This window comes from Anguilla anguilla, chromosome 13 (assembly GCF_013347855.1).
Source record: "Anguilla anguilla isolate fAngAng1 chromosome 13, fAngAng1.pri, whole genome shotgun sequence".
Classification (NCBI taxonomy): Eukaryota; Metazoa; Chordata; class Actinopteri; order Anguilliformes; family Anguillidae; genus Anguilla; species Anguilla anguilla.
Window position 1 is genome coordinate 20939775 of NC_049213.1, and position 21329 is coordinate 20961103.

General features: G+C 46.5%; 2 protein-coding genes across 6 annotated transcripts; one reads left to right on the forward strand and one right to left on the reverse strand.

Moving 5' to 3' along the window:
* The first annotated feature begins 2907 nt into the window (after positions 1–2907).
* Positions 2908–16127, forward strand: LOC118211015 (helicase ARIP4-like). Of its 3 annotated transcripts, none has more exons than XM_035387655.1 (22): positions 2908–3056; positions 4067–4240; positions 4791–5031; positions 5166–5296; positions 5753–5881; positions 6199–6440; positions 6517–6699; positions 7138–7271; positions 7537–7733; positions 7991–8333; positions 8801–8978; positions 9090–9287; positions 9446–9564; positions 10373–10485; positions 10847–10946; positions 11501–11706; positions 11899–12074; positions 12242–12456; positions 13057–13256; positions 13375–13464; positions 13689–13778; positions 14100–16127. In XM_035387655.1, the coding sequence occupies exons 2-22, from the start codon at positions 4120–4122 to the stop codon at positions 14861–14863; spliced, it is 4170 nt and encodes a 1389-aa protein (XP_035243546.1). In that variant the 5' UTR covers positions 2908–3056; positions 4067–4119; the 3' UTR covers positions 14864–16127. The 3 variants fall into 3 exon arrangements, with proteins under 3 accessions (XP_035243546.1, XP_035243548.1, XP_035243547.1); XM_035387657.1 differs by having other exon boundaries at positions 5753–5875; XM_035387656.1 differs by lacking the exon at positions 2908–3056 and adding an exon at positions 3312–3457.
* A 456-nt stretch (positions 16128–16583) lies between these two features.
* LOC118211022 (cytochrome b561 domain-containing protein 2) lies at positions 16584–19381 on the reverse strand. Of its 3 annotated transcripts, none has more exons than XM_035387724.1 (4): positions 18831–19381; positions 18305–18475; positions 18092–18129; positions 16584–17684 (listed from the first exon to the last, which is right to left on the reverse strand). In XM_035387724.1, the coding sequence occupies exons 2-4, from the start codon at positions 18429–18431 to the stop codon at positions 17241–17243; spliced, it is 609 nt and encodes a 202-aa protein (XP_035243615.1). In that variant the 5' UTR covers positions 18432–18475; positions 18831–19381; the 3' UTR covers positions 16584–17240. The 3 variants fall into 3 exon arrangements, with proteins under 3 accessions (XP_035243615.1, XP_035243613.1, XP_035243614.1); XM_035387722.1 differs by having other exon boundaries at positions 16584–17744; positions 18831–19318; XM_035387723.1 differs by lacking the exon at positions 18831–19381 and having other exon boundaries at positions 16584–17744; positions 18305–18824.
* Positions 19382–21329: the final 1948 nt, after the last annotated feature.

The window sequence follows — 21329 nt, forward strand, 5'->3', positions numbered from 1 at the left end:
ATCGCAGCACTGAGCCAATGACATTCAACCAATCAAAGCATTCAGCCAATCACCGTCACACAAGCTGAGCATTCAGCCATGACTAAGATCTCACAGAAAAATAAGTCTCAGCCCTCCGTGCTCTTAGATGACATGAATCCATCCTACAGTAGCCTTTCATCAGTGTTTCCTATCACAAAATGTACTTGGTCAGTTGCAGTATCTCTTCTAGTGGCATACGGACATTAAATGCTATCTCAGGTAACCTCACCATACAGGATAAACCCTAAAACAAAGCAGATGCAGGTTCACCTCTGCTACATGGGCATGATGTACATACAGGTACACACACACAGACACAGACACACACACAAGCACAAATACATGCACTACAGACAGATACACACACATAAATGCATGCACCACACAAACACACACACAAATACACACACATAAATACATGCACCACAGACACACAAACTCACATAAACACACACACATACACAAATACACACACACAAATACATGCACCACAGACACACATACACACGCGCACGCATGTACACTAACATCTAAGTGCAGCAGCAATTTAATTTTGTAGTTCTAGAATGCTACAAGTCTGTTACAAGACTTGAAGCAATCCCATAACTGACAAAATGGAACACTCCCATCGTCTGCACTGGTCTGATCCAGCTCAGCTGCAACAGCAGGTGCCAAGGCTCCCGTCTCCATGGAAACAAGGAAGAGAAACATGCATTCAAAACTCCAGCAATCGCCACAATAGCTGAGCAAAAGCTCAAGACAATTTTGCATGCGTAATTCAGCCAGATCTATTTTATATGGCCTGATAAGCATAAACTGATTTGTAATCAACATTTGTGTCAAATCCAGTGTCCAAAAAGATGACCAAAACCTTTAAAATTTACATTTAATCCATTAACAGATGTTCTTATCGAGAGTGACTTACAATGTACACTTTCATTTTTTAAAATATTAAATAACAAATCTTGCTTGAAACAAAGACAATTCTAAAGAGAGGTTATCTATTACTGTCAAGTCAAAGGATTTATTCTGATCTTATTGATCCTGGTCTCAGCGAACATTAAACAGTATTTTTATCTGAACAGCATGCTGGCCAACGTACACTTTCTGTCCCCACCAGGTATTTTATCATGGATGCATTGCTCCATTTACTAATGATATTTAAGAGATGCAGAAAACTAAAAGTGGACAAACAAATATATTACTGTAATGCATTCATTCATTCAGACCCATAGCTTTGAAGGTGAAATAATCTTCACTTGTGAAATAAATCTCATTTCCCCATGTTGCAAACATTACTGGAAAATCTGTGTCCAACATAAAATGTTATGTCACACAAAGAAATTTGGGATCTCATTAACTTTCCATTTTTACAAAAAATTTTAAAGATCACTTAAAACCAATTAAGTGTTGCAGATTTTCAACCAATATAAATGACAGAAGTCAAGATGTGTGCTTGTGTGTGTGTATTTGTCTGTGGCTACTGCCCCTCTCTAAAGTGTCTGGAAAGTGAGGTTAGGGTTTGAGTTTTGTTTCCTGCTATCTGATTGGTTCTAAGTTTCAGCAAGAATTATGTCATATAGGCCAATGACTGAGTTAGGTTATTTATCGCCTCCAGTCGGAATCTGATTTACCACCTCTGTTCAGTAATCTCACTGATGCAAATGTAGACTGCCTTTACTATGTGAGTCAAGTGTGGAGCACATGTAGGTCTGAAGTAGGCTGCCACCACTGAATTGGGGCAGCCTACTGCATTGAATGTATGTTGCCTACTCAGGCCCCTAATTGTGTTATATTGGTTGCATTCCCACAGCTGTACCAGTAATGGTTGAGCAAGAGGGTTTCAGTGCTTCTTGCTTTTCCTCAGTCAGACCCAGGCTTTAATGGCGATTGAGTCATGCCTTGATCCTGTGCTTTAGGCCCTTCTAATCCCCTTGAACCTCATCTGGCCTGTCAGGGTAAAGGGGTGTGGCCACAATCAAGGGTGGGCTTATCACAGTTAGAATATGGATATGAGCAATTGTGTTTCAACGACAGTGTGATGTCAACACCAAGAAGGCTTTGTATCAGAGGAGATTTAGAGCAAAGCCGGCACATCCGAGGCCTGAAAGTGGACAAGCAGCAAACAGACTTGCAGCCTGGGTCTGGTAAGAGGCTTCAGGCAAAAACTTAACCAAATACTTGCCTGGACCTGGTAGGCCTGACTATGGAAACGAGGCCATGCTGTGTAATGCTGTGCTACACAGGGCAGCCTGCAAGGGGCTGCATTTTCTGCCCACCAGGGCTCTGTCCAGGTAGGCATGCTAGGTGGACGTTCAGAAACCTGAGAGTAGAGATGGGGTAAATATGTTTGGACATCAGGACTTATGATATGGAATGGTATCTTCACATCTTCTCATTGTCAGTACAGTATAGAGTATATCACGGCAGTATCTCATTTTATACATTAGGGACGCTATGGTTTCATTCTAGGGAACATACTTACACGCACATAAGACAAAATAAGTTTATAAGTTAATAAGTGAGTCACTGCAACCACTTTAGCAATGATGACAGAAGTCAGGCCATTAAGGTCAGGAGAAAGATTTGGATAGAAGGTAAGCCATCTGCTTACCAGCTCAGGTATCCGCCCAGGCCGAGCGTTCGGCACTTTTCAGCGTTTTCCACAGCGGGGTTTAAAAACACCACATGGTGTTTTCTAATGAGGCAGTTATCCAAAGGGAAGGATAAAAAAAAAACAGATGTGATATAGCGATGGGAAAGTTCTACTGTTTGGTTTCGTATGGATTATCCTTCCTCTTCCAGCTTCTCCACGAGCCTTTGCAAAAACTTTCCCAGTTGTGCACTTTGAATCAATGACTTGGAATCATACACCCGGAACTCTCGAGCAATTTTGTCCCCAGTAGGGAAGACTTTCGCTGTTGCTCCTGAGAAAAATGGGTGACGAAATAAAATGAACTCGCTGGCTATTAAAATTTGATAATTCATCATAATAATCACAATATCGAGTTAACTGCATATTGCGATTACAAGAGGTGAGAATGTCATTTAACATTTTTCATTTTAAATGTGCGTTATACCGTTTATTAGAATGTGATGTGGGAGTCATTTTTGGATAACCATGGCTAATGTAGCAAGCTAATTCTGTCAACTCTGGACAAAAGACACCAAGTGGCAGCAGGCACAGGAAATGTAGCAGCTGCCAGGGGGGGATTACAGTGTTTGAGTGTTTGCACAGAAACGGGTAGCATGCGTGTTGTCTCTTATGTAGCACTGTATTAGCTCAAGGCTGGCAGTAGCTGGCAGGCTAAGGTGCCATCTGTGATTGGTCAAAATATTACTATTTGCTCGGTTGCTATCCCCCGCCCAACTAACTTGATTATGATGTGCGTTGCTGTGGTGCGTATGATGCTGCATACAAATAAATTAGTAAATGGTAGGTAGCAAGCTTATGTATGCACATCGTACAAGTTAACATAAACGAGACTATAGCTAGATTACCAGCAAACGGTAAAATGCTGCTTGAGGTCGCAGTGATGTGTAACTTATGCGATTTCCATTTGTCCAGCTATTTGAAAAATTAGCTAGGAAGCTGCTTGTCAAGCACTAACTTACCGTAGCTAGTGTAACGTGAATCCGTTATGAATCAACATAGATAGTGCTGCCAGATTAGATTTTTTTTTTCGAACGTCCGACAGCCTGTGATACTATTTGATTGCTCAACTCCACGTCCGTCAGTGAGCATTAACATTCTTTTTACTGGGAAATATCAGGAGACTCGCTTTACGTACAACGCACAAACATGCGAAGTTACTCACGCATACAAAGCACTGTCTATAATTCCTTAATTAAAACGTGCAAAATCTGCCTTTAAAAGTATTGATTATATGTGTCAAATATGTCTGTGCACGCGCACGTGCTAGTGTGTGTGTGTGCACGAGCAGAAATTATATATGGCTTGTGTGTGAGGATAATGCTTTGTGTGTGTGTGTGTGTGTGTGTGTGTGTAGCAATACTATGTAGGTAATGCTATGTGTTTGTGCAGGAGAGCAGTGGAAAGGATGTGTGGGTAATGGTCCCAGAGAAGTTTGAGGCACCATGTCTGAAGAGGCGATCTCTGGGAGTGATATGGAGCCTGGACTCGACAGTGAGGAAGAAGAGGACCAGGGAGAGGAAGAGGAGGAAGGCAATGATGGTGATGATGAAGAAGACGATGCAGGTGAGTAAAAGGTGGAGCGATCAGGTGGCGCAGCATGAAAATAGACAGGAGGTCAGGTGATGGGGTGCTGTAACTATAATTAGATATATTTTTTGATAATTCAAAACAGACCTCCTCGGTCCAGCTCCACCACATTCCTATATCCACCTGCATGTTTTTGAATGTTTTTATCCACCCCCAAGCTACATTTTGTGCAAGTAATCATCCAAGCCAATGCAGAGCTGTAGTCTGGGGTGTATGCAGGTATTTGATTCCGCCAATTACCGCTGGTTCAATGACATAATTAGCTCTGAACACTGAAATCGGCTCACTCACAGATTAGATCATAGTAAGACATTTCACATAGGCACACAAAATATTATTCTGCTGTCATTCAAGACAAGTATCCATAATGTCAGATCATGAAAATTATTGGGCAAGTTGAGCAGAAGCTAGCATCAATCCAGAAACAGACACAGCCATTCTTGTTCACCCATGGCATTGGTGGTGCAATCTGATTGAGGGCTATATTCTCACTGGGCGGGGCTTGTATCTGTCTTATCTTGTGCAGATCCTCCCCAGAATGCCCCTCTAAGTGTGGACAATGAATCTGGGGGAGAAGCCAGTGCAGAAGGGCAGCAGAAGCCATCCTCAACCTCACCGCCCCACCTCTCCTCTCAGCCCCGCCCCCTGACTCCACCCAGCCCCCTTTCACAGTCCTCATCCAGTCCTGACAGCCACAGCCACAGCCCCTCTCTGTTCAGCACCAGGAAGAGAGTCTCCAAGCCATCGCACCTGAGGAGGAACATCCGGTACCTGCTGCATTACTCACATAATCGCACACAAACACACTCACACACACGCGCATACATAAACACACACACACATGCATGCATACATACACACACACATACACATACTATTGTGAGTACTCATCTCTTTGCAGGAAGCTGTTGAAAGAGCACCAGCTCGAGGCAGTTACTCAGGTTGCCCAGCAGGAGGAGCTAGAGAGAAGGAAGCGCCTGGAGCAGCAGAGGAAGGATTTCCCAGCCCCACCCCTACCTGAGTGCCCCCCAGGTAAGGCCACACTGCCTTATATTACACCTGAGATGGAGGCTGTGGTATAGCCATAATGCCATATCATTTTTGTGTTATGGACTGTAGATGTTGAACATGGTTGATGATAACAGAACATAGAAACACTTGTATATGGATCTAGCAACAATTTTTAGCATACTGACCAGCATTACTCGCTGTCTCCCACCTTTTCTCTGTCTTGCGCCTTCTCTTTTTCACTTGATCTAAAATTCCTTCTTCCTTCTCCCATCTTTCAATCCCATTCTCTCATTCTTGCCCTGCCCTGTCCTATACTGTGTTCATCCGTTGCTCACTCCCACTCCCTTATTCCCTCACTCTCCCACCCCCAATATCTCTCTCTCTCTTCCTCTCTCCCTCTCTCTCTCTTCCCCCCCCTCTGTCTTCCCACCCCTCTCTCTCTCTTCCCCCCCCCTTCCCACCCCTCTCTCTCTCTAGGTGAGGTGGTTGTGCATGCAGGGCCGGTGTCCCAGGCTCAGGTTGAGAGGGGAGAGGTGATCTGCTTGGACAGCAGTGGAAGTGAGGACGACGCTCACTCTCCTCCCCTACCTCAGCAGCGCGGTGAGGGTAAGGAGGGTGTACAGCGGGTAGAACTGGGTGTGTTCTTTCGTCTTACAGAAAGTTGAGAGCATTTGTCTGAATGACAGAATTATAGTTCACTGAAATCTGGTCTAAATGTGTGACTACAAGATGGGGCTGTGTAGACTAGTGGGTGTAGTGGTGTTGGCTATTTCTTATTGCTCTGCTTCCCTGAATTATCTGCCTCTGAGAAATGTAGAATTTCCTCCAGTACCAAGGCAAGGCACCAGCTGATGACATAGCATTAGCGAGTTTAACGTCATTCAGCTCATGGTTAGTCAGTTTAACATGGCAGCTTCTGACAGGCCTGTCTGCCCCCGTGATCGAGCTGAGCTCCGGTGAGGATGATGCCCTACGGATCAGCAGCGAGTCAGCCAATGAGGAGGAGGAGACACCCGGGGCCGAGGAGAGGGGTGGGGCCCATGTCAATGACGACCTGAACCAACCCGACGCACTGGGCCGCGTCCTTGTCAACATCAACCACCCAGCCAATGAGAAGGACCTGTTCCTCTCGCCGCAGCTTGCACGAGCCGTGAAACCCCACCAGGTACAGTGACCGCATCTCTGAGCTACCGGCTGTGTGTCCGCGTGTCTGTAACTCGGCGCGGCGACTGTGTTCTCAGATCGGCGGGATCCGGTTTCTGTACGATAACCTGGTGGAGTCGCTGGAGCGCTGCGCTAACAGCAGTGGCTTCGGCTGCATCCTGGCTCACAGCATGGGCCTGGGGAAGACCCTGCAGGTCATCTCCTTCATCGACATCCTGCTGCGCCACACAGGGGCTCGCACCGTGCTGACCATCGTCCCTGTGAGTCAGTCGCCTTTTCTTTCTCATTTGCTCTTTCTCGGGCTCTCTTTTTGGGTTGCACGCTCTGTCACTCCCTCTTTGGCTGCTCTTTCCCTCACTCTTTCTCTCTCGCCCTCTCATGTGCCCTTTCTCTGACAGACTGCAGGGTTACTTGTCACACCTGCCTCTCTCCCTTTCTATCTGCCTCTTTTGCTCCTTATATTTTCCTCTCTTTCAGGCTTCCCTCTCTCTCTCTTCTTCCACTCAAAATAAGTCAATGAATCTGGCTATCTGAGAGAGTGTTGAGTGAGTGTATATGTCAAGCCATTGAGAAAACGTGTATTTTATTTGGTGTATCTGGTGTACGTGTCTGGTGCTTATGTGTGAGTATCAGCATGTGTGTGTGAGTGTACGTGTGCAGTATGTGTGCGATTGTGACCAGGCTGCTGTCTCCTGTAGGTGAACACACTGCAGAACTGGCTGGCTGAGTTTAACACGTGGCTGCCGGCCCCAGAAGCCCTGTCCACGGAGAACGATCCGGAAACCATCGCTCCCCGTACCTTCAAAGTGCACGTCCTGAGCGACGAGCACCGGTGAGGAGTGGTGAGCTTTGTGTCTTAGGTGTGTAAGTGCAGTGTGTTTTAGGTGTGTAAGTGTAGTGTGTCTTAGGTGTGTAAGTGCAGTGTGTGGGGTGTTTTAGGTGTAAGCGCAGTGTGTGGTGTGTTTTAGTTGTGTAAATACAGTGTATGGTGTGTATTAAGTGTGTAAGTGCTGTGGTGTATGTGGTGTGCTAACACAGTGTTGTGTGCAGTGTGTATAAAGCTGTGTAAATATGCTTTGTGCTTTGTGTACCTGCAGGACCACTGTGTCGCGAGCAAAGGTCGTGAGTGAGTGGTCAGAAGGGGGCGGTGTGCTGCTCATGGGCTACGAGATGTTCCGGCTGCTGTCCCTGAAGAAGAGCTTTGTCACCGGGAGGAAGAAGAAGAGCAAGAAGCCCGCGGGGCCGGTCATCATAGACCTGGATGAGGAGGAAAGACAGCAGGAGCTGCTGAAAGGTCTGACCCCCTGACCCCTCACGTGTTGCCACAGAGCAGTACAGTGCTCTGCTTGTGGGAGTGTGAACATGCTCTCTCAGAAACATTGTGTCTGTTAGTGACACTTACAGTCTCCTACCTACACCCTCCCTCCCTTCCTCCCACACTCTCGCCCTCCCTGTCCTCTCTCCACCTTCGCTCTATCCCTCTCTTCCCTCTCTCCCTCCCCCACCTGTTTCTTCCTCCCTCTCTCTTCCCTTATGTCTTTCTCTTCTCAGATATTGAGAGGGCTTTGTCACAGCCTGGTCCAGATGTAGTCATCTGTGACGAGGGTCACCGGATAAAGAACTTCCACTCGGGCACGTCTCAGGCCCTCAAGAGCGTGCGTTCTCGGCGTCGGGTGGTGCTGACGGGGTACCCCCTGCAGAATAGCCTGACGGAGTACTGGTGCATGGTGGACTTTGTGCGCCCCGACTTCCTGGGCTCCCGGCAGGAGTTCAGCAACATGTTTGAGCGCCCCATCCTGAACGGGCAGTGCATGGACAGCACCCCGAAGGACGTCCGGCTCATGAGATACCGCAGCCACGTCCTGCACAGCCTGCTGGAGGGCTTCGTGCAGAGGTGAGAGAGACGTCCCTGCTGGTGCAAAGGGCAACACTGCCATTAATGAGCTTCATGAAGTGGGCAGTACTTCTGCTGGTCTGCCTTACCTGTTGGTAGAGAGTTTAATCTGTTGGTTTAGTAATTACATTACAAGCATTTATTAGATGCTCTCATCCTGAATGACTTACATTAGTTTTTGAATGTCTACACGGTATCATAGTACTTGTACAGCTGGATATATACTGAGGCAGTTCTGGTTAAGTATCTTGCTCAAGGGTGAAAGAGCAGTATCCTACCTGTGATTCAAACCTGTAGTCTTTAAGGTACAGGCCAGTTCTCTCACCATTATACTACACTGCTGCCCTAGTTGGTAATTTGCTGTTTGTCTTTTGTAGTTCCAGTTTATCTGTTTGTTTTTAAGTCAGTCTGTTGGTTTTGTGGATAGCCGGTAGATCTGTTGTTAATTTGTCAGTCTGTGGTTACAGGCGTGGCCATGACGTGTTGAAGACCCACTTGCCGCTGAAGGAGGAGACTGTGATCATGGTGCACCTGTCCCCCCTCCAGAGGGCGCTGTACACGCAGTTCATGAGGCGCTTCCGGGAGGCGGGCAGCAGCGGCTGGCTGGGGCTCAACCCCCTCAAGGCCTTCTGCGTCTGCTGCAAGGTCCGGCCATGGGAGACCACACCAGCTTGCATGGATGCTCCCCTACAGGAAATGCACTCTCCCCAGGGACCTGGCTTGTGCTGCAATTAAGTGTGTATGTGTTCCCTGTAGATCTGGAACCACCCAGATGTGCTGTATGAGGCTCTTCAGAAGGAGAATCTGGCCAATGAGCAAGACTTGGATCTGGATGACCCCACCCCAAGCCTGAAGACCAAGCCTCCAGAGTCCTCCCACAGCAAAATGGCCATGACAGGACTCAGTCTAGGCATGCTTCAGGACAGGACCAACCAAGTCATTACCTATGAATGGGTATGGGTGAAAGATCGACATACATGTGAACGTACACACATACACACACACACACACACACACATCCTACTCTTTGTAGACCATTATAACTCAAACCAGTCAACATATCTCTCTATTCTCCCATCACTCTCCCTCTAACTTTTTTTCTTTCTCTCAAGGCAAAGGATATCATGGCTAATTACCAGACAGGTGTTTTAGAAAATTCTCCCAAAATGGTGCTTCTCTTCCACCTGATAGAGGAAAGTGTAACCAGAGAAGACAAGATCTTGGTTTTCAGGTGCGCACCACTTATATTGTACTTTGTGTGAGTGGGGCCAGAGACTGAGAGGTGACACGGTGGTGCAGTGGATAGCACTGTTGCCTCACAGAAAGAAGGTCCTTGGTTTGAATCCCAGCCGGGGCCTTTTTTCATCTGGGTACACTGGGTGTGTTTCCTCCCACAGTCCCTAGATATGAGTGTGTGACTGAATGGTGTGTGTGCCCTGCAATAGATGAACTAGATGAACTATCCAGGGTGTATTCCTGCCTCTTGCCCCTCTTGCATACTGGGATAGGCTCTAGCACCTCCCGCAACCCTGACCAGGAATAAGCAGGTATAGATAATGGATGGATGGATGGATGTACAGTGAGCCCCATAGTGTTTGGGACAAACATATTTTTTCTCGATTTGGCTCTGTACTCCACAGTTTTTTATTTGAATCACATTTTAACCACAGGTAAATCAATTAGTTCACATGTGGTTAAAATGCAGATTCTCAACTTTCATTAAAGGATATTTTGTACACTTTGGTTTCACCATGTAGAAATTACAGCACCTTTTGTACATAGCCCCCCATTTCACAGCACCATATTGTGGAGTACAAGAACAAAATATGTATTTGTCCCATATTTTGTGTGTGTGTGCGTGCGTGCGTGTGTGTGCATACAGTATGTATGGAAACACTATCTCATTACAACTAACTAGTCAAACCAAAAGTGATTCTCTATAATGCAACTGTAGAACTAGCATTTCTGCATTTTGTACGTCTTATGCTTGTGCATCTTACGCTTCTGTGTGTGTGTACCTGTTCATTTTTTTCCGGCAGCCAGAGCTTGTCCACACTGTCTGTCATTGAAGAGTTTTTGGCCAAGAGGCCCATGCCCCCCTGCAGAGTGACCAGTGAGAGTCACACCTGGATACGCAATGTCACCTACTACAGTGAGTGTGTCTCTGATACCCAGTAACCACTACAGTGAGTGTGGCTCTGTTACCCAGTAACCACTACAGTGAGTGTGGCTCTGTTACCCAGTAACCACTACAGTGAGTGTGGCTCTGTTATGCAACAACCACTACAGGCAGTGTGCCTGTTACCTAGCAACCACTGCAGCAAGTGTTTCTGTTGCCTAGAAACTGGTACTACAAGCAATAGACAGTGTATCACTGTCAATTATGTCTGTGACAAACTTGTGTATCGCCATCCTTTGTTTTTTTAAAGGAGTAAAAGGCATGGGGAATGGAGGCAGTGTGCAGGCGATCAGTGATTGGTGAGGCTGGTTGTTAAATTATGATGTCTCCATAGGGTTGGATGGGAGCACATCATCCTCAGAAAGAGAGAGACTCATCAATCAGTTTAACAGCCCAGAGAACCACACTACCTGGCTCTTCCTACTGTCCACCAGGTCTGTGTAACACACACATCACACACTCACTCACACTCATACTCACTCACTCACTCAAATGCATATTCACGCGCGCACACACACACACACACACACAAACACACTGATACACACATACTTGTAGACAAACCCATGTGCGGCACATAGTCGGTCAGTTCAATTTTATTGTTGTGGTACTCCTTGCAGAGACGTTGTCACAAAGATGCTTTACAGCATGGGCTTGAAAGGAGAGATCGGAGACAACAGTCTGTGCATTGATAGTCTGCAGTGGCTGTGACAGTGAAGCCATATGAATTCATATAAGAATTATTTAAATTAAATTAAAGGAAATTTTTGGTCATCCAAGCCTTTATATCTTGAAGACAGGCCACTAGTTTGGCAATCTGGACAACTTTGTTTGGTTTAACTGACAAATAGGTGCGTGTCATCTGCATAGAGAGCACATGAACGAATGCACAGACACACACAAACACCCACCTAAGCACACACAGTCTCACATACTCCCACACTCACCCGCACACATGCTGATGAGAGCTGCTGTGTGTGTTCCTCAGGGCGGGCTGTCTGGGGGTCAATCTGACGGGGGCTAACCGTGTGGTGGTGTTCGACGCCTCCTGGAACCCCTGCCACGACGCGCAGGCCGTGTGCCGCGTGTACCGCTACGGCCAGAGGAAGGCCTGCCACATCTACCGCCTGGTGTGTGACTTCACCCTGGAGAGGAAGATCTACGACCGACAGGTGTCCAAACAGGGCATGTCAGGTGAGAGAAGCCTGTTCTGTGTGTGTGTGTATGTGTGTGCGCGCGCATGTGTGCATGTGCATGTGTGTGTGTGAACGTGTGTGTGTGTGTGTGTATTGGGGAGAAACTGTGTGTCTAACTGTTACTACTTACCAAGGTAGTAAGGTGGGAGTGTTAGGGGAAGGATTAAGCAGCAGCCTCTCCGTCTCTCAGACCGTGTGGTGGATGAGCTGAACCCCGTCCTCAACTTCACACGGCGAGAAGTGGAGTCACTGCTGCACTTTGTGGAGGAGGAGCCTGGCCCCGCCCCTTTGCTCCTGGACCCCCAGGACAAGATGGAGGACCTCATTCAGCAAGCCTGTAACATTTACCCTCATCTCATCACCAAGGTACACACACATACTCATGCACAACTGCGACATTATTTTGTGCAACAGTAACAGCAGCATATATAACATTGTGTGTAACTGTAGTGTGCATAACGGTGTATGAATCAGAGGTGTATGTTACAGTGTGCGTTACTGTAGAGTAACACTAGTGTGTCCTTATGCACCAGCGGCCATTCCCGCACGAGTCCCTGCTCATGGAGCGCAAGGAGACGAGGCTGACCCGTGCAGAGAAGAAGGCCGCCAAGAAGGGCTACGAGGACGAGAAACGCGCGTCCATACCCCACCACCGCCCTTCCTTCCCTCACAACCGGCCATCTTACCCCTACTACCCCCCTACTGCTCACACCCTGGCCAACGCCCACACCTTCAGTCAACGCAGCTGGTGCGCCTCAAAGCTAATCTCCCTCAACTTCACTCTTTTTGGAGGAGATACTGTGCCCGAACTTTAGAAATTTATGAGTGACTGTGCTATCCAGGTGTCTCAGCTAGGCGTTTACTTAAAGCAGAGGCTGAGTCCAATGTTGTAAGTGCTATGAAGATCCAACATACATAATTGTGGAAAAGAGAAAAAAGGCGAATCCAGTTGTCTTGTCGGTTGTCTTGATTGGATCTTGTGAAGAATCCAGACATATTATGTGGTTCTGCCAGATATTGCTGCAGACTAACCAGATGGTCAGCTCCTGTGTTTCTCCTGTTCTTCGTTTTCCTTAAGAAAACAGGAGTTTTGTGACAGGAGTTTACAGAACATCCATTAAAACAGTATTGTATTTGGTCAGATTAAAAAGATGCACCACATTGTAATGTTTAAGCATCAATGGAACACTAAGTCTAAAAAACAAAGTTTACCATCTGTGTTGTCTGTAATGATCTGTTTTTGCCTCAGGTTTTATCCTTGGCCCATACCCATTTCCCAGTCCTGTTCCCCCTGCACATAGGCGGGGCCCTGACTGACATCTCTCCTTCACTTGTGCCCCTTTGCCAGCCGCCTCCTCCTACGACCTGATGAGAAGCCAGTGGCCAGTGTCCGCCCTGTGCAGGCCACGCCCATTCCCATGATGCCCCGCCAGGTACCCATGGCCCACGCCCCCTCCATGGCTGCCAGCTCTAGCGCAGGTGTGGGCTTACCTGTTGGCTACCTGCAGAAGGCGGGGGTGTATGTGCAGAAGGTTGTCACCACCACAGGTAAAGTGGCACCCAACACAGGTTTAACATGGTGCAGTCGAGGCAACCCAAGCTTGTCTTGGCAGGTCTTTTTGCTTTGTTTGATGTTGCTCTAATGGTGTTGTTTTTGGATTCTCAGATATCATGATTCCAGGATCTGACAGCACCACAGATGTTCAGGCCCGAATCAGTGCTGGGGAGAGCGTCCATGTCATCAAAGGTTCAAAGGGTATATAAACCAACTACATCCCAATACAGCTGAATCTCCTGCTGTTTAGTATCCCTATACAGTAAATGTTCCGCTTTACAGTATCCATATAGAGCTAAACCTCCTCCTTTTCTGCATCCAATGACAGATACATTTTATATTCAGTGTCATTGTTGGATGGACCCTGCTCCTGTGATGCTGTTTGAGCAAGCTGACTAATGCCTACACACTTTTTCTCCACTTAGGAACCTACATCAGAACCAGTGATGGGAGGATCTTTGCCTTCCAGACCAACAAAAGTAGACCAGGAGAGGAGCATCTGGCGGCCTCCAGAGGTAGCGCAGTTCATTAAGCTAATCAGGCCAGAGTACGGGTCAGACTGCTGGACCCTGAGTGGAGTCGTGGTCAGTACTGGACTCTAGGCCTGAGAGAGAGTGTGGAGCAGAGTTGGGGTCAATTCCAGTTTAGCCAGTTCAGGAAATTGCTCATACAAAATGATGGGCATTTTACGAATTGAATTTCAGTTCATTTCCTGGATTGACTGAAATTAAATGGAATTGTCATTAACCCCAGCCCTGGTGTGGAGCAGTGGTCAGAGCACGTTGAAGCTGCAGGTTTGAGTGCTGGGTAGTGAGTGTGGTGTTTTTCTCTCCCAGCTTGGCAGCCATCGCATGTGCGTGCGGAACAGAAGCGTGTGCCCCTGGGTGACGAGCCACGCCCTCTTTCGCCGAACAGCCCTGAGCAGGAGCTGCGTAGGTTCGCCGCCGTGGCGGAGGCGGGGTCGGGGCAGGGGCCAGACACAGAGGGGGGCGGGGCCGAAAGCAGTGCGCAGAGTGGCCCAGGTGCCCTGCCCAGCCTGAGCGTGGACGTGGCTCTGGACCTCCGCTCCGCCAAGCGCCCGTCCAAGGAGCGCCTCCGCAGATCGCCCTCCGCCAAGCGTCCCGCCGCCCCCCCTACCAACACCGCCCCCCCCTTTCCCAGCTTCCCGCTGGGCGTCGGCCTCGGTCCTCTCGGGCCCAGCCTCCTGGGATCCATGCTCATGGGCACCTCCCCCTTCTTCCCGCCACAGGGACAGCTGGGAAACCCACGGATGATGTTCCCCATGACCCCTGACCCCTTTGGCACTGCAGCAGTTTCCTCTGCCGCCTCTTCCTCTTCATCCTCCTCCTCCTCCGCCTCTTCTGCAGTGCCAGCCACGGGCCCCAGCCTGGCCTCGCTGGCCGTGCCCCCCCTCATGCTCCCGGCTGGGTTCCCCCTGTCCTACGGCCAGTCTTTGGTGTACCCCAACCCGCTGCTCTCTTCGGTGGCTCCGCCTTCCTCCAGCCTCCTTTCACACCTCCCCCCCTCCCTGCAGGGGGCGCTGGGGCAGGACGGGGGCAGCAGCTCAGATGACGATGTCATTGAGGTGACACGACAATAAGGAGCACTTCCAGGATTAGTATGCTGGTACAAAGAAGAGGGACCCATGACACAAATCTAATTGAGGCCGATTGGTCTTAAGAAACCATGCATTTGTACGCACTTGTAAGCCCCACCCACATCCTTCTCCATGCTTACACACCCTGAGGGTGCCGTGGGATATAAGTATGTGTAGTGGTGCCTGGCACAAAGACATTGAGTTGATGCTGAATATCTCACTTTAAAAAGTCAACATAATGGAAGCTGAACAGAGAGAGAGCATGTGAAAGAGAAAAAGAAAGAGTACTGTTTTGTGAGATTTGAGCATTTGATGCAGCTTTCAAACACTTTCCAATACTGTCCCAATTGGCAGCTGGCCTTGGGCCTGCAGTGAATCCTCCCTCTGGAGGAGTAGGGAAGAGAAAGTTTGGCCAGCTGAACAGAAAGGCTGAAACTCTCCCTCCATTCTGTTTTGGGTCATAGCTACAGTGCATTGTTCTAACTGCTTTGGAAGGTCATGTGACCAGTGAACATTCCCCACATTCATCTTAAGCGCAAATCTTGGCCTATACCAGAACCACTAAGTGTATTTTGTTAAGAAATGTCTGGTACGGTTTTCCTTTGGTAACACTGATAAGCTAGCTGCAGGGATGAGAAACCCCCTCCTCTCCTCTCCTGTCAGGGCCCGCTCGTTTACAGACGCCCGGCACCCTCTAGGCTGTGTGACAGGATGTCACTGTGTGACATCTCTTGCTCACAGGCTCTCACAGATGGACTGGAGTGGGAAGTTTCTTCCTGTAGAACATTCCTTTCTTCCTGCTTTCAGGCAAACTGGGGTGAATTATGAGATATTTCTTTTAGAAAAGACTGGAGCAAACATGGTTCCACGCACAGGAAACACAAACTCGAAAGCACACTCCCCAACATACGTAAGGCTTATTATCACATAATGACACTATAATGCTTTCTTTTTAAATTTTCTTTTTCTACTGTATCATCCTGATAATGTTTACCTGTGTTTTTCTATTGTACGATTTTTACAATTATTTATTATTGTTCATATTTATTCATTTGTATTTGTTATTGTTGTACATTGTAGAGGATTTTTCAGTACCCAGTTGTTCTGGTAATCTAGTGAGATGAAGAATGGGCATCTGCCCACAGTGTATAAATCCTTACTCAGTGACATCACCACTGTATACCCTACCCACTGAGAAAGATTGCAGCATAAAATGCCATTGTATTGATTGCTATTTAGTCATGAATAAACTCACTTCCACAAAGTATTCTGTGATTTAAGAGTTTATATATCCCTGTGCCCACCACTAGAGAAGGTAGTGAGAAGCAGGTGTTTAGTAGATTCTGTGGTGAGGAGAAAGAATTGAGTAGATTACACAGGAAACCAAATCACTCCATCACCACAAGCAGCTGTGTGCACACCAGGAGCCTGCATTACAAATCAAGATAGCTGGATAACTGCATTGAGTAAAACCTGGAACCCTCACAAATCTGGAACATGGACTGTAGTAAAAAGAGCTGTTCCGGGTTTTATTCAGTGCAGTTATCTAACTCGGTAGTCTATCTTTGGGATACAGCCCCGAGAAGAATCTATACATCGCAAGCCTGCATAACGCACGGGTAAACAAATCTATTTACATGCATTCTGGAAAGAAATTGATCATTCTACCCTATATGCTATTTTCAATTAAATACTGGGCAAATGTACACACACAGGGCGAACCTATTTTCAGAATGTCTTTAATAAAATGGTAAAAAAAATATTTCATTTCTACCCATTTGTACAATATGTCATTTGTTCATTATCATACTAATGCATCACACCATATTTCCAAAACATGTTTACTTTTATAAAAAATAAAAATTAATTAAATGACCCACTTCTCACTTTGTGCCATCCCCTAACTAACAAACTAATAACAATGTTTGTTCATGCTGGCTATTACTGGTTCAGATTCACCTGTAGATTCAGTGTGCCACTAAATGAACAATTCATAAGAAAAACAGAAGAAAAAAAACATTTTGGTTCTTCATGTCACTCAACTAATCTTCGGTATCTCCTAATGCAATTCTTAAGCCCATAAACATTCTAATATTATAGTACCCTAATTCTTTGCAAACTTTTTCAATTATTTTTTTGCTAAAAGATAATGGCTTCATTGTTCAGTTGTAAGCATTTACATCTTAAACCTCATACTTGTTTTGGTTATGGACATCAGGATTCACAATGCAGCAACAGTCTTTCTGAGCTGTCAGTCATGACTTGTAGGACAGCCATGCTGTGACTGAAATGTAAAGAAGAAAAAAAAATCATAATAATCAGTAAGTACAGCAGCGATGTTTGGGTGGGGGGGGGGGGGGGGGGATAGGTGGCACTGCAGTTAGGGACGGAGGGCTTTTTTAGCCATGTATGCGTTGGTGACCTGGCTCATGATGAAGAGGGCACTGAGCGCCGGGCATGCCGCGACCAGGTACCAGCTGGCCCCGTGCACCGACGCCGTGAACCACAGAGAGCACATGCCCAACATCAGGCTGCTGCTGCCCAGCAGGTAGGCCAGCAGGCCGGACACCGCGTGGTAACGTTTGAGCCGGGCCAGCGACCAGCCTTTCACCAGCCGGTGGTACAGCAGCGGCAGGCCCCCGGCGGACTGCGCCGCCACGCCGCACGCCGCGAGCAGACCCACCAGCCCGTGCCAAGTGGAGAAATGCGGCTTGCCGTTCAGGTGCTTGTTGTAGGAGATGGCAGCCAGTCCCAGCCCGGCGCACGCGACACACAGGCACTGCAGGATCCAGTGGTAGCGGGCCTTGCTCTTGTGGGAGAACTTCTGAATGGGAGAGGAGTGCGGGGAGAAGAGGAGGAGTGCCTCAGTCATGAAGAAAGAAAACTGGAGGAAAGTAAGGGAGGAGGGCAAAGGAGAGGAGAAAATGTGGGGGGTATGGAGGGAGGAAAGGTAAGGAAGGAGAGAGAAAAGCATAAAAGCAAAGATGAGGCAGATGAGGAGGAATCATTGTAGGAGTGAAACGAGTAGAGGAGAAAATAGGATATGACGTCACAAACACGCATGCTCCCCTGAAGCATTTCCATCAGCTGAGCAGGGCATGGCATAGCTCGGTCGAGGCATTGACGCATTCCTGTCAGCCCAGACTTAACTCTCACACTACAGTTTGACCCTCTAATCCACACGCTTTCATCATTTATAACAGTCTCCAAAATGAACAGCAGGGTGCTTACCGCCAACGTCATCAGGAACGGATGCCAAGAAAACAAACCTGGACAACAGAATATTACATTAGCACCCTTACTTTGCCTTACGGTAGCACTCCTTAAAATCGACAGATATTTCAGTGGGCAGAAAAGACGTAGCGTCCTGTGTCCAATGTATGATGAGCTACGATGCGAGCAGTACAATCAATGGGTACAATACACCGAGATAACGTTACTCACTGCTGCCGGGTCTAGCCAGCGCCGCGATGAACACTGTGAAAGACAGGCACAGGACGTGGACAGCCACTCCACACGTCGCTCGCAGATAGTGATAAATCCTGGGTTCTGTTTCCAGAACCTGTGCCATCTGGAAGCTGCTGGACTTCTTTCTTCACGCTCCGTGCCAGCTCGCTTGAGAAAACAATCATACGCGAGAGCTAAAGATCTGCGTCACCCCGTGTGAACCCGATCGAGTAATCCTTTCCCGCACGGTGGCGCCTGTGGCTAAAGATCTCGAAACACTAGGAATTGTGTGGAGTCAGGACTTAAAGCTTCTTCATCTACACAGTAGGCTATGTGAGAATTCACAACCTTCAAAAATCACTGTCGTAAATATAGCTACTCACTATCGCAAGTACATGATGGTGTTGAAAAGTGAAAAACAGCACGAAAACCACGTAGTAGAAGACCCGTAACATATATCTGTACCATGGTAAATTCCAAATGCTTACAGTCGAGCAAATAGTAACAATTAAAACTAACTTACCTCTTCTAACGGCTACGCCAGACTGCTGACGTTTCACCGGCGAAAATATAACCTTAGTGCGCGACAATCAAGATCTGTAAGTAGCCTACCAGGGCTGTCTGGTTGATTTCATAATCCAAAGGCACGGTGAGGTATTCTGTCTAAAAATAAGGCAGCGTCCACAGCACCGCCAGACAGTTTGTTTTCCGAAAAAAGGTAAAATTGATTACAGGCTTCTTAACGTTACAGCAAACTCATCAACAAACACATATAGCTAGGGTCAGTTCCGCTCCGTGACGGCCGTCTTGCTATCACAAAATAATCATCCAGTGTGTATTCTAGATGAAACGCTTTTTGTGGGAAAATGACCACAAAATTCTAGTTGGTCTTACAGTTTAGTTTAAAGTATGGATAGTCATAAAAATTAAATACCCAAACCTGGCAACACTTTGAGTTTACTGTTTCAGTTTAGAGCATGCAGGAACATATCGGACCAATCAGAAGTCACTTGCAAAGTTTGCCACGCCCATAGCTAGGAGGGGACCCACGTGGCAGTAAGTTTCTTCATTCATCATATAATTAGGAGACTGCGTTTACGCTCTTCGTATTAACTCTTTCAGTAGGCTGTGAATCAATGGACTTACACAATTATATGCTGTGAATAGTGGCACAAGATACGCAGAAGCAGTTGTACAATTTTTTAATTGTCTTTCTTTCGTGTTTTGTTGTTTTATTCTGTTATCGTCATTGAGAAATAAAGTCTTGTTGTTTGCATGTTTTCATACTGTGCTGTACAAACCTGCTCCTTTCCAAAACAAACTCATTTTGAAAGCAATGCTACCCATTTTTCCTAAATTATTTAATGTAACCTGGACCTGTGTTTTTTCATCTTACCGTCTGAAGTCTGAGTATGTGGTCATTCCAACTTTGCGTCACATCGAAGAGTCAAAACAAAAATTGACTCATGAAAGAAAACATCATTTAAACGATTGTTTTAAATAGCTGATGAACAACTGCACTCGAGAAATGTTATGCTTAAACTTGGTTGTCAAGTTAATTTTACTAAATGTGCAAGTTCTTGTATATTTGAAACTTAAAATAATTTTTTTAAGGATTGTAAAATATAAGTAGATAAATATAACTAGATATAATACTTGATCTCCACAGGGAAATTTTTCTAGCTGTACATAGCATTCACATTTACACATTTACATAACAGACAGTTATACCAAAAAACATGGGGGGTGGTGGGGTGCTGAATAAATAAATGCAGATAAAAACTACAAATATTTCCGCTATCAAATAAAATAGAATATTACAAACCTATCCAGACATATGTTTGCCCCATTACACTACTGCATATTTGTGGGTTAGATGAAGTTTAGTCAAATGAGTACAATAGTGTCATTTATTTGTAAAATGTAAAATTTTTCAGAAATCTTATTTGTGAACACAATTTTCTAAACATAATGATAATACATTTTATTCATGCTGTGCTTTTCATACACCCTAAGCATGGGATGCAGACAGTTATTCAAACATTTAGTGCAGTTATTCTTGCAATTTTTAAGTGTAACACAGCTGAATTGCAGATTATTTCCATTTTAAATGATTGGCGTTTCATACTTTCATGTGGCACAAAATTTGAATGATCGTATTCTCCTTAGATAGTATGATGAAACAATATAAGGCCAAGTTACTTGAAATAATTTGGGAAACACTGGATAGCATTGCTTTGGAATACAGCATGTTTAATTTGTGTGTATATTGCCAATACTGTTTGCCAATATTGTCAAAACAAGCCAGTATTGTTTGTTGTAATTTGGCCACATTTTAATATCAATAGTTTGAGGGCAGGTGCAGATTGTGCCTGTTTTAATTAATGACTCATAGACAGTGCTTTGTATACGTAAGTACCTTTTCATTTTTGTACATTGAGAACGCGCATAACCAGCACTGCCCTTTCCTGGCTGAAAACATACCTCTCCGACCGACATCAATTCATCTCCATCAATAACTGCAAATCCTCCACTGCCCCAGTCACCCACGGTGTCCCCCATGGTTCGGTGCTTGGTCCCCCCCTCTTCATCCTCTACATTCTACCACTCAGACAGATCCGCAGCCACCATGGCCAAATGCCGATGACACACAACTCTACCTCACCACCAAGACCATCACTGCAGCCACCCATTCCACCCTCGCCACCTGCCTCACAGACGTAAAAACATGGATGCAAAAAATTTTTCTCAAACTCAACTGCAATAAATCAGAAATTATCATCATTGGCCCCAACTCCCTCACCTGCTCCACCCAGGAGCAAACCCCCAGGACCAAGCACCGAACCTGGGGCGATAGGGCCTTTTCAGTTGCTGCCCCCTCCCTCTGGAACACACTCCCTAACCATATCAAAGATGCCCCCACCCTCCCATCCTTCAAAACCGCCCTCAAAACCAATCTCTTCAGACTTGCTTTCCCCAGCTAACCCCCCACCCCCCATGTTGTTTTTACTGTTTTTCCTTT